General features: G+C 39.1%; 1 protein-coding gene across 1 annotated transcript; it reads right to left on the reverse strand.

The window, feature by feature from the left end:
- Window positions 1–628: 628 nt before the first annotated feature.
- Window positions 629–10361, reverse strand: CDH26 (cadherin 26). Its single transcript, XM_010569773.1, has 12 exons — window positions 10160–10361; window positions 8386–8504; window positions 7749–7910; window positions 6421–6568; window positions 5588–5754; window positions 5288–5416; window positions 3468–3653; window positions 3010–3278; window positions 2251–2393; window positions 1769–2002; window positions 1156–1231; window positions 629–773 (listed from the first exon to the last, which is right to left on the reverse strand). The coding sequence occupies exons 1-12, from the start codon at window positions 10359–10361 to the stop codon at window positions 629–631; spliced, it is 1980 nt and encodes a 659-aa protein (XP_010568075.1).
- Between the last annotated feature and the right edge of the window lie 5995 nt (window positions 10362–16356).

Genomic DNA, 16356 nt, shown 5'->3' on the forward strand with positions numbered 1-16356 from the left:
GCTTTAGAAAGCCAAGCTGTTATCTCCACAGAGCACTGCACTGAGCAGGCAGACATACAAGATCACTCACAAGTAACCAGAGGAATAGTGGTCAGATAATCTATTAATTTTTGCTTCAGATAAACAATCAGTAGTTCATCTCTTCAGCAGTAACCAACATGAGCTGTTACAGAGGAAGCAGCTTTATAACAAGCAATTACTGAGTAGTGTAACCCTATGGAAGAAATTAATAACTTCCAGTTATCCAGTACATGGTTAATGTCAAAGTGAAGTATTCTATTTCATTCAATGCAATCAAGAATATTTACTTTGTTGCACTAGAGTTCAGCTTAACAACACGTTTACATTTGCCAGTCATCTTGTAGCCATAATATAATCATGATTTTCACAAGTAACAAGCTGAAAAATTCCACCTGTTAACAGTACATTGCTGTTTTTTCAGTTTAGATATTTTCTTTTTTCCTAGGTTACATACTTGTATTTATTGTTGTTCATACAATAGTATTCCATGCATCTATGTTATCTTCCCTTTTTCACTTCTCTATAATACAGTCCTCACCTCTTCACATCCCAAGCATGAGTGCAGGTAAGTTTCACTGGTCTTTCTAGTGTCTTTTACCCTGTGTTGTCAGCCTTGGATACCACCTTCCTCTGCATTACACATTGTATCATAGTGCTTAGTAATTTGAAAGTTTTCTTGGCTATCGAAAAAAAGGTCTCTTCGGTTACTAGATGGAACTGGCAACATCTTGTGTTGGAAAACTAAGGTCTTCCTAAAATTTGAAGAGAGAACGGGTCATGGACCATGACATATGGATGGAAGCGCCATGAAGAGTGCAAGTGTTAACTGCTTGCCCCTTGACTACTCTCTAACACATTAAGGCCAATGGCCTTTCTTGTTAAGGCTGCTAGATTTTAGCACACGTTCATGAACTGCAATTGCAATGAGATCCAATGGGCAGATGACAGGTAACTTGCACGTGTAAGTTAGGAGGTTACTTACCCAGTAGTAATAAGAAAGCCATCAGTATTATTGCAATGGCACCACCTCCAAATCTCACTGCTGCTTGTGGAAGTGGTGAATCTTTACATGTATGTCCATCTGGGCAAAAGCAGAGCCTAACATGCTGATTCTGCCTTGTAGAAAATCCTTGCCTGTCCTGAATAATGACGGGCACCAAGTAGCTACCTTGTGGAATGCTTCTTAGCATTAAAAGTTCAACTGACTCCCCTAAAAAAGAAGACAAGCAAATTATTTCAAGACTCATAGAAAGAAGTGTGATATTCTACAGTCCCTTCTATTGATAATCAAGGGGAAACTCGTTTGCACCCCAATTACAAATACTTTCTCCAGCCTTAATGCACCATAGTAAATAGGACAAAATGACATCCCACTTTATGACCTTGCTGAGCCTTCTGGGCAAAGAGATCTGTCCCAGTCTTGCTGCATTCTGGCACAGACGCACTGAAAACACCTAGAATTCATTAGGCAGTTAATCAAATGCAGAAGTGGTTCCTCAGCTGTCTTATCCCCCTTTCTGCAATCTGAGCACATCACTTCTGGTCCTGCCCTCAGCAGAGGTGAAGAACAATGTAACTTTTTTTCAAATTGCAGTAACTTTATATTTTGAAAGCTGTCCTTACACTTCCCTTCAGTTTCATTGAGACTAATCAGTAACAAACCATGAAGGTAACAGACAGTGAAATAACTAGAGGGCACACAACTCACAATAAACTTCTCATGAAGGACATGAAAGGAAGAGCTCACCAAAGTTCCTTCCTAATTTCCAGTTATGCTTCACATCTTCAGAGTCCTCAGCCAGCTCAAATGTAAATGGCCCAGAATGTGAATGGACTGGAGCAGACTTAGCTTTCATAATGAGAGGCATCCCTTCTTTTTTGTCACACACATCTAAAGAAGGAGCCACTAATGTTGGCATATGATCATTAATGTCAGACAAGTAAAGCAGGATGGTGCCAGTACCAGTCTGTGGTGGAATACCTAGACAGGAGCAAAAGAAACAGAAAAACACTCACAACTGGGTTGTGAGTCCATTGGCACAAAGCCTGTCCACTGGCAGGATCTCAGGTTTATCCTACTAGTCACACATAACAAGTTTTAAACCTTAGAGTGTTCTGCATTACTACTCTCCACTTAGATCCTTAGTCTTGCTATCATTTTATATCTAACATGCACCTCATCTCAAACAGTCCAAATACTGCTTGACTATGTTTTGACTGGCTACATACCATGATCAATAGCATGAACAATAATGGTGTACAGGCTGTTGTTCACATGAGGGGATTCTTGATCAAATTCTTTTGCCACAGTAAGAACTCCAGAATTCTCATCCACCCTCAGCCAACCATCTGGGTCATGGGCTAGTTCATATCTTTAAAAGAAAGGTAAAAGTTACAAGTTACAATCTTGAATGGATTTTGAAGAATAGAAAATTGCTACTGCATCTTTCTTTGTCCTTTTGAGCTCTGTAGGTATTTTTACTTGTTAGTGATGCTTACTTTTGTTAACTCTATGACAAGCTGTGTGTTTTAACACAGCCAGCCAACAGTTTCCCATACAAGTCCCCATACCTTGAACAGGCCCATCAAAACTGTTCCTAGGGGCTAAGAAAGTATCTAATTTCCACGACAGATTATCATTCCTACAGCCAAACATACCTTAGTCCTTTCTATGGCAACAAAATTTTGTCATCAAAAGTAAAATATAAATAATGCAACCTCGTTTTAGGCAAAACTGTTTTGAAAACAGCAGAAATATTGAGCAACCAAGAACTGACTGCACCTTTAAATTGTATCTTACAGAGCCCGTTATGGGGATCTGCAGTATCATCAATAGTAAACCTGCACCTCTAATGTATATGTTCATATAACTGTAAATATATATGTGGATGTGTATTCATATATGTACATATACCAAATTAAACTCAAAAGCATCTTCATATTCCTAACCTATTTCTTATTCTTAGAGTTAGAAGCATCTCCACTTACTTTATCTTATTTGGCACATCATCTGGATATGTGGCAGGATACCTTCTAAATACTCTCCCAGGCTTCATTGAATCTTCTCTTTGGACAATAAGTGTAGGAGGATGAAACCTAGGAGCATGTTGTAACTCTAAGACCTTGATGTTCACAGTTGTACTCGTGGATTCTAGGCCTGAGATCATCACAGTGCCGTTTTTACACAAAAAGAAAGGTTCTTCATTTGATACAGAAATGACAAGTCTCATCTCAGAGTCATCTTCATAGCTGAGAGGCTGAAAACCCCAGACAAAAGTCTGATTAGCAGTTATAACCTTTGGTTTGGCAGTCACATCTATATACCTGGAACTCAGAGGTGAGCTGAGTTCATGGAACTCAGCTAAGATGCTCAGCTATCAGTCTTGTAATCAGACTGCCCATGCTACACATTGCCATGCTGTAGCTCATCTGTTACTGCTCCTTACCTTGATAACACTCAAAATGCCTTCATTTGTGTCTGGATCCGTCTCAATGGTGAACTGTTCCTTCTCATTGCCTTTCATTACTCTGTATTTTGCTCTCCAAGCTGGAGTGTTGGGAGAGTCTTTATCTTCCACTTGGAGCTGTAATACAGCTGGATGTTCTTGACCTGCTGAAACCTGTAGCTGGTACTGGGAGGGGAAAGGAAAGAAATAAGGACTATTTCTATTCTCCAAGAGGAAGAAGCTTGTTAGACAGTTCTGAGCCAGACCTCCACCACCAGACCATGTGGAACTGCGTTCTGCACACACTGTCATTGTCTGCAGTGGTTCATGCGTCCCCACTCACTGACAGAGAACCCCTATGGGAGTTACAGAACTAACTTTCCTCCAACACATTCCCACTGACTTCATAAAGAACTTATTACTAAACCTGATCTTCATCTAAAACCAGGAGACTAGTTGTCTCTCCTACTACTGACTATAGTAATAGGCCCATAAATGCCACTAGGGCTTTTCATCCAGGATTGTCTTCTGCCATGTAGAAGAGATTGGTGCATACAGGCTTAGACCAGAACTAGTCTGCGGATTTTACATGCCTGACTTTGTATAAAGCAAGTATGTGTGAGATTTTAGGTAATTTCTTCACAGTGGTTTAAGTTTTTGATGGTGCAATGTAGCCACCAGCATGCCTAACCAGCACTCCAAAGACAGGCTAAGAAATGCCAATTAAATCACCTAAGGCAGAAATATGTCTTAAAACATGAGATGGTAATAAAATGCAATTTGTTTGTGTTTATTTTCCTCATGTAAGTTGGTCCCTGGTTGAGATCCGAAAATTCAGACTCTTGCCTTCTAATATGTAAACAATACTGTTCTTGCATCACAGCTTTTAAAAATGCTGTGAAGAATAATACATGTACTCAGAGGGAACAAATCACAGCTGTGAGAAGGCTCAGAATTTTACTAGACTGGAGTTAATTATAATGAAGCACAGATTTCCTGTATAAACCTGTTTTGGCAGATTATCTATTATCTGTGGCTTTTGCTTTACCCATTAAATTGTCTTTATCTCAACCCACCAGTTTTCTCATCTTTACCTTTCCAATTCTCTCCCACGCCCCACTGCAGGGGAGTGAGCCAGCGGCTGTGTGGTGTTTAGCTGCCAGTCAGGGTTAAACCACAACAGTGTGTCAACATGCAAATTACAAAAACAGTCTTTCTGGGACCTGAGCTATTAATGGGACCAGGGCCTGAAAATGGATTGCTCTTATCTGAATTAAGTGTAGCTGTCTACCCATTCACAGTTTTTAACTCCTCAGAGCCCTCTTCCTGCCAGCAAGCTCAATTGCTCCCATTCATACAGCAAATGCTCTACAAGCAGCCTCACAGAATATGACAGCAGAAGCATTGCTACCACACCTGACTGCCCCATTAAGATGTACTGAGTTTGCAGGCAGGCAGGTTTAGGGCCGTTGAGGTCTTCACGGATCAAAACTAGGATCTTTCAGGAGTAGATTGTAATCAGCACCTTAGCTTCTCAGATGTTAGAATAAGCTAGTCTGTCAGCATCCTTACGCTAATAGTGAGATGAAAACCTTCTAGTGCTGTACACAGAAAAAGTTTATCACTGTCAATAGTCAAGCATTCTCTTACTGTCCACATTTTTAAGACATATTTCTTCTAACACATAAAGCTCATTTGCACATGTTTTGGCCTGATTCTGCATCTGAGGGTTCCCATTTCCACTGCTGAGTGTATTTAGCAGTTTGAGGGACTGAACTATATTTAGAAAGGCTCAGTAAAGTTATAATGTTTTTCCTTACATTATCGCTAGTAAATACAGGGAGGTGGTTGTTTGCATCTTCAACCACTACATTCACTGTTGCAGTAGATGACAGCTGGGGTGTTCCATGGTCACTGGCTTTAATCAGAAATTTGAAAGAGTTGGCACTCTGAAAAACAGAAGAAAGGAAGCTCCAAACTCAGTTCAGAAGCAGTTCCTGTATTTTGCCAGTCGCAGCTACAAAGCTGGATGTGAGGCTGTCCTTTCCCTTATACCTAGTTAAGGTGTAGTGAACATGTATCACGCATTAAATTATAAGAAGCTGCCATATGTACATCACCTTATAATCCAGGCATCCTGACAGAAGTATTGATCCTGTGGTAGGATCAATATTAAACATGAATCCGTCTGGAAGGGGCATTCGCATACTTAGAGAATAGGACACCTGAGAATTCACAGTGCCGTCTTCATCTTTGTCCAAGGCAGTAACTTGGAAAACTGGCTCATCTAGGATGAAGAATTGAGACATTAACAGAAGTGTTTAGTCTCAACATGGAGTTTCTCAGGCCTGTCTGCAGGCTCTTGAACACACAAGTCCTAAGAAAATCTTTAGCTTCTCCTGTGGCTATGGTTATCCCTGCAAAGACTCTGGCCACCACCTCATTTGGGTGGCAAATCTGCCTAAAGTACCGTTAGACGATAGTGTTACTACAATTCTGAATTTACTTTATCAAAAACATTCACTATTTATGCCACAGCTCTCAGCCAGCTCCTGAGGAGTGGGCACCATGCCCACGTGTCTGCACACCCAGATGAAGTCTTATTTCTAAAACAGTGTGTCTGACCACCTTCTGTGAAGCAGTGTGCATGTGCAGGTTCCAGATCCACAGTTCAGATTAGTCTGCTAAAGTCTTGGCTTGTAGTTAAGAAATATCTTAGGAGTTTTTCCAGAATGTCTCCAATATTATGCTAATGTACATTGAGGTTAATCAGACAAGAAGTCAAGAGGTAGGAAACAGTCCTTCACAGGAAATAGTCCCTAAACCCATAAGTGTTTAAGTAAAAGCCAGGGAGAAGAACAAATGTAGTAAGGAAGGAAAAAGAAAGACAATGGAATTAAAAGAGAGCGGTCATACACAAACCAGTAGTGTCCCTTGTTTGGATGGCACTTACCTTTATTGTGGTTCTCTCTTATTGTAATGCTGTATTCCTCCTTGAGAAACTCAGGTGCGTTGTCATTAATATCTTTAACCTTTATCTTGAAAAATAAAGGGTTGTCCAATGGTTCACCAGTTTTTCTATACACAATATCAAAACGTATCTAAATGAGTAGCAACACAGATATCAGAATGGAATGAATGGTATCATTTAGACATCAGAATGGAACAAAAAAGTTTCAATTTTGATGCTTCTTCAGTCATATTTGGCTATCATTTGGCTTTGAGTTGCATCACTAAGTCATTATTTCAGCTTTCAAAGGTAGTAGATTGATAATGGTCATCCTGTGCATTAAACAATACTTTAGAAAAAATCAGTACCTGGATCTGGATTATTTGAAATGACTGCCTAATATAAAATACATAAATATCTTTGGGGCCACACAAAAGAATGCTTTCACATATGCTTCCCAATTCTAAAGTATTTTTTGAAGTAGTACATTCAGTTTTCTCTAGCTGTATTTCTTTGATGTTTTGGCTCCATATCCATGAATGTGCAGGGGATTCAATTCTGAATGCTGAATTCTCCTTTGCTACACTTATTTCTGCTTTAAAACCAAGCCCAGAGTGCCTGCCACAGAAGAGCCATGTGCCCAGTGAGGGGGAATAGAAAGCTCCCAAAAATTTATCTTTTCATTATGGAAGGCAAGACCTTGCACAGAAAGCCACATGGAACAGTAACTATCAATTGGGTACAGTTAATCCACAGAGACACAAATAGAAATCATCACAGAATAAACACAAGGAGACCACAACTGAAGATTTTTAGCAAGAGGAAAACAAACCCACACTCACATATTTCATTCATACACTTGTTATCACATTTCTTTCATTACACTTACTGCTTATGAGCACTTTTCTGCTTCTTAAGGAGAAACATATGCTTACTCTTACGTAAAGTTACAGTAATACAGTATTATCTATTTTTTTGTAATGCATAACTATTTGCTTCCATTCTCTTGATTATAGGAGTTCTTGAGTTTTTTCATTTTTTAGATTATGATCAAGGGTAATACCAAAAAGACGAAAGAAAAAAAGTGTATAGATATTTGTGGAAATCCAAACATGCCACAAAGATTTATAATGAATAGTGATGTGGAAGTTACCTATGGGTCTCTGCTGAGACAATCATCTTAGCATTTACTTAGAGGTTCAAAATAAGGAGATCATAAAAATAAACACTTAAAATTCTTATAGGTGTGTCTCATTCTTGCGAAGCATTTAGCCATGAGAAAGCAATTAATATTTGCAAACAGTTTTAAGAATTTTTTTAAAGTGCATTACCTGAAAAGTTGGGGTCTTCTCTCTGTCAATGCTACGATGCACATACACATGTCCATTTGCATCATCTTCTATAGAAAACAGTCCAAGCTCTGGAGATTCATCTACTCCAGGTCCACTGATTAAATATTTTACTGATGTATTAAATGATTTGTTATTGAACAGCTTTTGAAAAGAGAAGTAGCACAATGCAGTGTGAGTAGGGAAGACGAAACAGAAATAAAAAGACTTCAGACCAATTCTCTTCCTGCCCACCTTCTTTTTGCAGATGGGGCCTTGCTTGCAGGCTTGGTCTCAGCCAACTCAACAGCTTTCTGGGTTGCAGCATCACAACTCTCTGCACAATGTGCAGGTACACAGCTCTGTGCAATGACTCTCTCACCTCTCCTACTCTATAGTCTTCTTTCCCCTGAGTGTGCCTACAGCTGCCCATAGAAAGGAGCAGTATATCCCCCACACCACAAAATTCTACCCAACTCTGTGTAAATAAGACAACTTTGAACAAGTAAGTTTTTTAAAAAGTTGCTGTTTGATGCACAATTCTTGACCTCTCCTACCTTTGGTATTTTATTTTACAATCTGTTGTGATGAGTATTTTACTGAGTTTCAGGAAGAATTTTTAGTAAAAGGTTGTTTGTACCTGTCCAGCATATTTTGGGAATGGTCCTTTGTCCTCCTCTTGAACGTCAATGGTGGTGATAACCCAGGTCCTTTTTGTACGCTGTAGAGGACGTAGACTGTCTGATAAGAATCTATCCACTATTGGATAAAGAAGTGTATTTAGTGTCACAGTTTACATATTAACAGTTGTATATCTGTTATTACATAATATTGACAACAAACCTGAATACTCTTCTTTCGGATGGCTTGTCTTAAACTGAAATTTTCAATTTCATGAGAAAAACTGTTGGCAGCAGTAATCTTGTGGAAAAAAAAAAAGATGATTATTGGAAGTGTGGTTAACTGGAAACCATTCATATGCTGTCTAGGAGCAATTTGTCTTCACAGAAACATATTGATCCAGTTCTGACAGCATTGCATTAAATTGTATCTAACCCTGGAAACTCCACAAATATCATCCATCTTATTCCAAATGAATTTGCATGAGAGCTTGGATACTGGTTTCCCTGGTCAGGTGATGCCAGTCCCAGAAACATGCAGACACTGCATCTAACAGTCCCTGGTATTATCTCTATGGCTTTTCTCAAACCAAGTATCTCCAATTTTTAAAACATTCACCTCTGTCTCTCTGTGTCTAGTGCTTCTTTAGAAGTTGTCTCGTATTGACAGGACATAAACGTACTACTGGAAAAAAGTTAAGTATGGGGAATATTTCAGGTTCTCAGAGACTCTGTTATGTGCCTCTTAAGTGTTCCAAACATAGCTGATTTACCAGAAGATGAACACTGGCCCAAAGTCTCTAATCCCGATGCGTAAAATAAATTGTTGAGAATGGTAACTGCACCCTAATTGGCAGGATTTGCCCTTTTATGAGTACAGGCTTCCTGCACTAGCTTCCAACACTGCTTTTTACTTGAAATCTTTCACCGCAAAGGAGTATGAGAGTACTCAAATTACACTATTGCTGTTAGCTCACAGGTAACTTGTACACATTCCTCCTAGTTCTCACCGCTTTTGTTGGAAAGCTTGAGGTTTTATGACCCATTCCATCAAATGTTTCCAGTGGCATTTAAACTATGAAACAGAGCTCCTCCTGCTTGGGCAAAGGTCGGGACTTTACCCTATGACCTTTTTCTGAAGAAAGAAAATAAAGTTGCCAAGGTTATAAACTTGTGAAGCAATCGTTGTTCACCAGTAATGCCTTGGAGCTACTCTGTAAAGCTGTTGCATAACCCAAGGAAAAACCTCTGTGATGTAAAAACAGCAAGCAAGGCTTTAACCTGGCATTTGTACGTAGTATTTATTAGCTTTGTTCCATGTTCAGCTCTGCTGGACCTCCTGAACAAGCTGCTTTCCCGTTTGTGTATGGGTAGCCCCTTTTCATTATATTGGAAGCTTTGTGTATTTTATGGCTTCCACACTCCTCCATGTGCACCAGGTGCACAGCAACGGCTCAGGCTATTGCTGCACCCATTCCAGCCATGGGCACTGCTGAACCCAGTTCAGGACCACGAACCCCCCCAGAAACATTCGTGGAAATGCCCCTGAATTACTGTGGGGCGTCATTAATCCAGCAAGGTCAACACTAGGCACTAGTGTGCTCTGCCAGGCGTGAACGCCCTGCTATCCCTAGCAGGAGGAGCGGAGGAAAACCCCTTCCCGGAGACCTGAGCCCGGTATCCAGGGACGGAGGAGCCATCCCTCCTTGGAGATGAGAAGACAAACGATGCCCACTCCGTACGGCTGGAGCCGGGAGGGGAGCTCCATGCCCGCAGCCCCCGCAGCCCACTTACCTGCAGGAGAAACAGCACGGCCAGTAGCTCCATGGGATGTGGGACGTGGAGCCTGGGAAGGTCCCACCAGGAGCTCGGGGCAGTGGCAGCAGTCCCCGCACTCAGTTGCAGCTGAGCTTTTTCCCTGGGAGTTTGTACGGCGGCTTATTGCTGGCCCAGTTTTTTTCACGAAGTACTTACTTACCTGTGGTTTCACTGGCATTTGAGCTGTCCCAGAAGACAAGCAAGTATTTCTGCCTCGTCACACAAAATTAAAAAAAATGAACTGTTGATTCTGTAATACTGAAATGACTGAGCAAAGCTCAGTCCTCCTTTAGTGGTTTTCTCAGTCGGTTGGCAACCGCCACATCCGGTATTGCGCAAAAGAAGGGTGCCATTACTGCAGGTTTATGACCATTATACAGCTAGAATAAAACATGCGGCTTTCCTTGACAGTTACTTGGAAGTGCCATTTCCTTATCACTTCACGGTTGTTTGCAAAAATGCAAACACGCAACTTCATACTTCATGGGAACTATTTTTATCTGCCGTGCCCAAGAGTGCTGCTTTTATATTACTTCAGCCTATGAACCAAGAACAAGTCCTGTAAAAGCTTACTTGAAAGCTGATATAAACAACACTTAGATTGTCCTGTTCAACCCAAAAGCCATCGAGCGTGAACTTGTATACCTGAAGCTGAACTTCCCACCCAGCTTGTGAGAAATACTTTAAATAAAACTACACAAAGAAGCAGGAAATAAAAAATTAAGTCTTGTAAAACCGTGTAAATGGAAGACTGAGTGGCAGAGAGTATGGGGAAGGTCCTGGCTTCTATGAAAACAACTTTTACAGCATTTTCCATTCTCCTGTATTGCTTTTACTGGGATAAGGAGGTTTATTCTTTTTTAGAACTGGAAAATAATTAATTTAGTGTTCTGAAAGTTGCAAAAGGAAGACTTGGGGAAGACCTGATCTTCTGTTCAGGGGAGAAGAAAAGCAATACATCACATCAAATAGGCCACAATGTTTTAAGTAACAGTGAGTGTGGGGAGGAAGGCAGGCAGATGATCTTCTGAGATTCACTATTAACAGGACAAAACAACAGTAACAGGCTTACATAGCAGCACAGGATAGGATGGTTTAGACATCAGGAAAACCTCAAATTGCCAGAACATTCTGATTGCAAAATTCTTGTGTGGTATCTCACAGAGTTGTGTAATGCTTAATATAAAGATTACAAATATAAAGATTTTCAGCAATAGGAAATGCTATTTTTTCCCCTTTGAATCTCTCTCCCTTCATTTTCCTCCTGATCAGTCTCAGCTGAACATACGAACATGCTGTGTGAAATTAAACTAAACATACTTATTCATGTATACTAGCAACAGGAGAATGCGGTTCTCTGCAAGCATCTAGCCACATGTCTTTGCTGTTCTTTGGATCATGTTCTAAGTGTCCTGGAGATTATAACAGAGAATGTAAAACTCGTTGCTTAGTGCATTTAAAAAAAAGAAAGGTATAAATATGATGAAGTAAGTTTTTCCTGTTACTTTCACCTATTATGATGCCTTAACACAGCCATTACAGAATTGACTGCCACATGGAGCAGAAATAATCATACAGCCTAGCTCGGCCATCAGCATCAACATAGCTGCGATGCGCTGAGCTACAAGCTCTATCCTACACTGCAGTAAAGAAATTCTCTAGAAGAAAAATTCAGAGGTGCCACCTTGTGGATAATGAAAAAAATACAACTAAGTAACAAATAGGCAGTATCTCACTTTTAATATAGTAAATATACAGTAGCTTTGAATTACAAGATCACTTTCCAATGAAATTACTAGCAAAAATATCCACAAAAGTTCAAATAAATAAGAACACATGATGACCAACATCAAAAGCTGGGCTGCAAATTCTCAGTTAATAGAGTTCCAGTCTTTCCAGATAGAGTGGTCTGTTTAATTATTTTTCAGAAGAAAACCCACTAATGCCAATGGGAGCAACAAAGGCTCAATACCTTTAAAACAAGGCAAAAACATAGTCCTTTATAGGCAATTTCATACTGTAGAAATTTCAACAATAATATCAGCTCCAAAAAAAGTATCACATACGGACTGAAAAAACTCTGGCATAATACTCTCAAACTTCTAACAAGATCCTTTAAATAACATATGCAAGATTAAAGTTACCTCAAACAACAATAAATGAAACACAGAAAGGACACAAGCAATAATGGGATTACAGCATAATTAAGCAGTCTGGAGTCAAACAAGACAGTTTAGTCCCATGAAATAAGCAGAACCATCCTGTGCAGCATTATACCCCTCTGCCATCACCTTGGGCACAAGGCAGCAGCAAAAAGCAGAGGGGCACCGGCAGCACACAGGCGGCAGAGCTGGGAGCTACGGGCACAGCATCCAGGGAGAGGGGCATCGGTGGGAGGCGAGAGCTCCCTACTTCTGGCAACCCATTTGCTCTAAACTTAACTTTCTCAGAACAAATACTGCTGAGCCTTTTTGCCTCTGTGAGAAGCACTGTCACCCCACTACCCTGAATTTGTACCAGCAAACGTAATCTCTCATTTGGAAAGAAAATTACAGTCCATCTTATCAGCCTTAACAAGGAAACACCCCATGATTTAGGATACTGAACCAGCAGTAGGGATCAAGTCTTCCTTGCAAGGCTCTTCACTTGAGGAAGATGTGAAGCCCCTCTTCCCAGAATGGTATGCATTGCTCACACAATGATAACCCCTCTTTGGAGCATAAATTCTGAGTAAATGCAGAAGCTGTGCTGCTAACAGAATAAGGATCTGGAGGCATTGTGCAGAAACTTCAGAACTGCTGTATATAACTGAAAGCTACCCCAAGGTGTGAAGGGGTGTGGGGGAGGTAAAACTTTAACTGACCACAGTATTTCACTGCAGAGGGGCAAGTAATGGAAAAAAAAAAAAAAAGAAACACATCAAGAGAAAAACAATATTGTTTTAAAATTCTTCATGTTATGCATTAAAAATACAGTTTAGCATTACTGAGGAAAACTGCTTATACATATTAGAGTAAAATTCTGTTTCTTCACATCTTTGTAACAGGGTAATTTCATTGAAAACAACAGAGTTCAAACTTTATACTAGCATAACTGAAGTAGAATCTGGCTATTTATTTAAAATGCAACCTGAGCGTATTTGTTCTGCAGGTAGTACTGCAGAACATTAAACCTTTAAATTATTTAGAAAAAAAATAAATAAATCGCTGTTTAAATATCTCACATCACAGTAAACTTGTTCTTCAAGAACCGTCATCAATGCTAGGCTTAGACAGGCATATGACCATATCACTAAACATAGTGAAAAAATATAAATAGCTACACAAACACTGTGCTGTGGAAGTATTTTAATTCCAAACTGAATGTATTTGATGGAATAAACTTTTCTGCTGTATTCAGAAGTGCTTCTAAAGACAATATCCATCAACACAAAATGAAGGAAACAGAAACCATAGTCCTCTTCATAAAAGCAGCTCTTTTTATCTATAGGCCCAGAACACAGTCAAGTTAAAATGGAAGCAAAAGTGCTGCAGGATAAAACCCAACCCCTTGGAGGTCTGCCACCCTAAGAGCTGTTTGTTGAGGCAAACACAGAATTTCTATTTCTGTATGTGAACAAAGACAACTGTGTAAGAAGTATGAAATCAATGAACAAAAATTAGACTTGTGTGATTATCATGTGAGACAAACTTACTTGGCCAGATTGCAGCCAGAGCTTAATGATGAACAAGTACTCAGACTTATTTTAAGTGGCATCACCATCTCCACCTGCGTAACTGTTTAGTCTCCAACAACAGATTGATGTCCATCAGATCACAAGGGCTACATTAAAACAAAACTTTCCTAGGTCTGTGAGAAAAAACTTCTCAGTGCCAATCACCTTTGCTCTGGTCAAAGCTAACTGAAGCACTATTTATTTATTCTTTAAGAAGTGATCATGCAAAATGTGCCTGTATGCACGTGCCCTCCTTATAACCTAGGAAAGCATCGATATAGAATAACATTTCAGAGGAAAATTTAGCAGACACTAACATTCAGTGCTACAATAACATGCTAAATTAATTACTGCATCTAACAGAATTTGTTTAAAAAAACTGCTATTCTGACTATTGATTTGATCCTGCTCACCTTGCTTCTGGTGCTTGTAATACTGCACTAAAACAGTGTACTAAAATTGCGCACTATAGTAGTGCTTATTGGCAAGAGCAGTCCTACTGACTTTCACTACTGTTAATGTGAGTCAGGAAAACTTGACTAATGAAGGCTTGCAGAATTCAGCCAGCACTTGAAATTCTAGCACTGGATGCAAGAACCTTTCGTCTAACAAAAAAGCTGAAATACATGAGTCTGGAACAAAACAAAAGGATGAAATAGCAACAATAGAATATGCTGGTCCTCTGCAGTTGCTGGTGTTGAATGCCATCTTCTAAGTTTCACCACACCTCTGACACAGCCAATTTATTTGATTTTTGAGCATGTCAGATTAAGTTTCACTTTAATTGCATAGAGCTGAATGTACATGCAACTACAAATCATTTTAACTGTAACTTCACAAATACTGAATTTGGAAATATAATACTGTATATTACATTCGCTTCCTTTATCAATTTAAAATTTCACATTTGGTCTCCAGTAGACTACGAAAAAAACACTAAAAATATTTCTTAGACTATTCCTGAGCAACGTTTTTATGTACTGTAAAATACTCTAGTTTATTACTACATTTATTAATATTCTCACATTTTAAACTACATATAAATCCATGCTTTGAAATTTTACAAAGCTGAAGATCTGGTAGGCACAATGAAAGAATAGAAACAGCTAAGCATCTTAAAACCAAGATGAGATCAACAAGAGAAGTGCAATTTAACTATATACATAATGTACTTTTTAGTATTTGCTACTTTTTCATTTTCTATCACAATGTGAAGGATCTACTTGTAAAATCTGGTCCATCAGACCTCAGCTCACTTCTCATAAACAGTTCCCTGTGACTGGTGGCCAAGGATGAAGTTAATGCTGCTCAGTATTTAATTTTAAAATGAAGGTACAAAACATCCTCTAGAATTTCATCTTTAACAAGATCATGTCCCCAGCTGCTGTGATTGATTTGAAATTGTAACAGATGAACTGACACTTGAATACTCACTGAACTATCCTTCATATTCTCTTGTATCTCACAGACACGAGAGAAAACAGAGAGTCCGAGGACAGGACCCGATCCTGGTTGTACAATTTCCTTCTGTAGGGTATTTTCCCATGTCACTTCACTAAACCTTGAAACAAGAACCCAAGCTAACTGAAGTAGACTGGACCATGGGATAAATAACAGTCATCTCGGGTGACTGGAAACAAGTATCTTTTGTATCAAAATATATCTTTACTTGAACTTACAATAGCCTTTAAATTCATCCCCCAAGAGTCTATTTTTTAGGTTTTGAGAAGCTACCAGTTCTGCAAATTAGGCCCAAGAGTCTCTAGTAATACCTTCATTTTGCATTAGTCATATATATCCATGTGCAATTTGAAATTTGGTCATTTCCTCTAAATGACAAAAAGCATCAAAGCTTAGAAAATTAACTTCAAGGGAAGTTGTCTGTAAACACAGTGAAGATTTCTGGGTATAAAAATATGCATTCCATTTTCCTAATCTGTCTCTATGGAAGCTGTCTGCTCCCTAATAATTTTTTGTCTTAAAAAGAATCCTTTCTGCATTAAAATATTTCAAAACATTATCTGCATTCTTCTTCTTATAAAAAAAAAATAATCTAATTCATCAAAAAATTTCATCATCTTCTGTGAAGAATTAGTTTGACTTTGCATAGATAAGCACACTCCATTATTTTACAAAAACACTTCAGCCCTTTTCCATCAGAAAACACCACCATCAAACCTGTCTCACAAAATAGCACATCTGTTCAAGAAAAAGAGCATGGATCCTTTTCTCTCAAATACACCAAGTGTAAGAAACACCACAGACTTCAATGGACTTCAACTGGTGCAAATAGGAGGACACATTATAATTATACATTTCTCTCAACTTTCATACTCTGCTATTGTTATCTTCATTGAACAATTGTAAATATTTTTGAGGAAAGACCAATGGAAGACACTTGCCTTCAGGGAAAAGATTTCCTGCTGGCCTTGCTGGCTTAAGATCAAATGTATTGAAA

This window comes from Haliaeetus leucocephalus, unplaced genomic scaffold (assembly GCF_000737465.1).
Source record: "Haliaeetus leucocephalus isolate CR32 unplaced genomic scaffold, Haliaeetus_leucocephalus-4.0 Scaffold273, whole genome shotgun sequence".
Taxonomy (NCBI): domain Eukaryota; kingdom Metazoa; phylum Chordata; class Aves; order Accipitriformes; family Accipitridae; genus Haliaeetus; species Haliaeetus leucocephalus.

Bases quoted from the DNA above. Each gene is read 5' to 3' on its own strand.
- CDH26 (XM_010569773.1), bottom strand. From the start codon at position 10,361: ATGCCAGTGAAACCACAGGTAAGTAAGTACTTCGTGAAAAAAACTGGG. The intron at 7,911-8,385 runs GTACAAACAACC...TCTTTTCAAAAG, and splicing joins TCCCAAAATATGCTGGACAG to CTGTTCAATAACAAATCATT. The intron at 3,654-5,287 runs GTAAGGAAAAAC...TTCCCCTCCCAG, and splicing joins CTGTATTTACTAGCGATAAT to TACCAGCTACAGGTTTCAGC.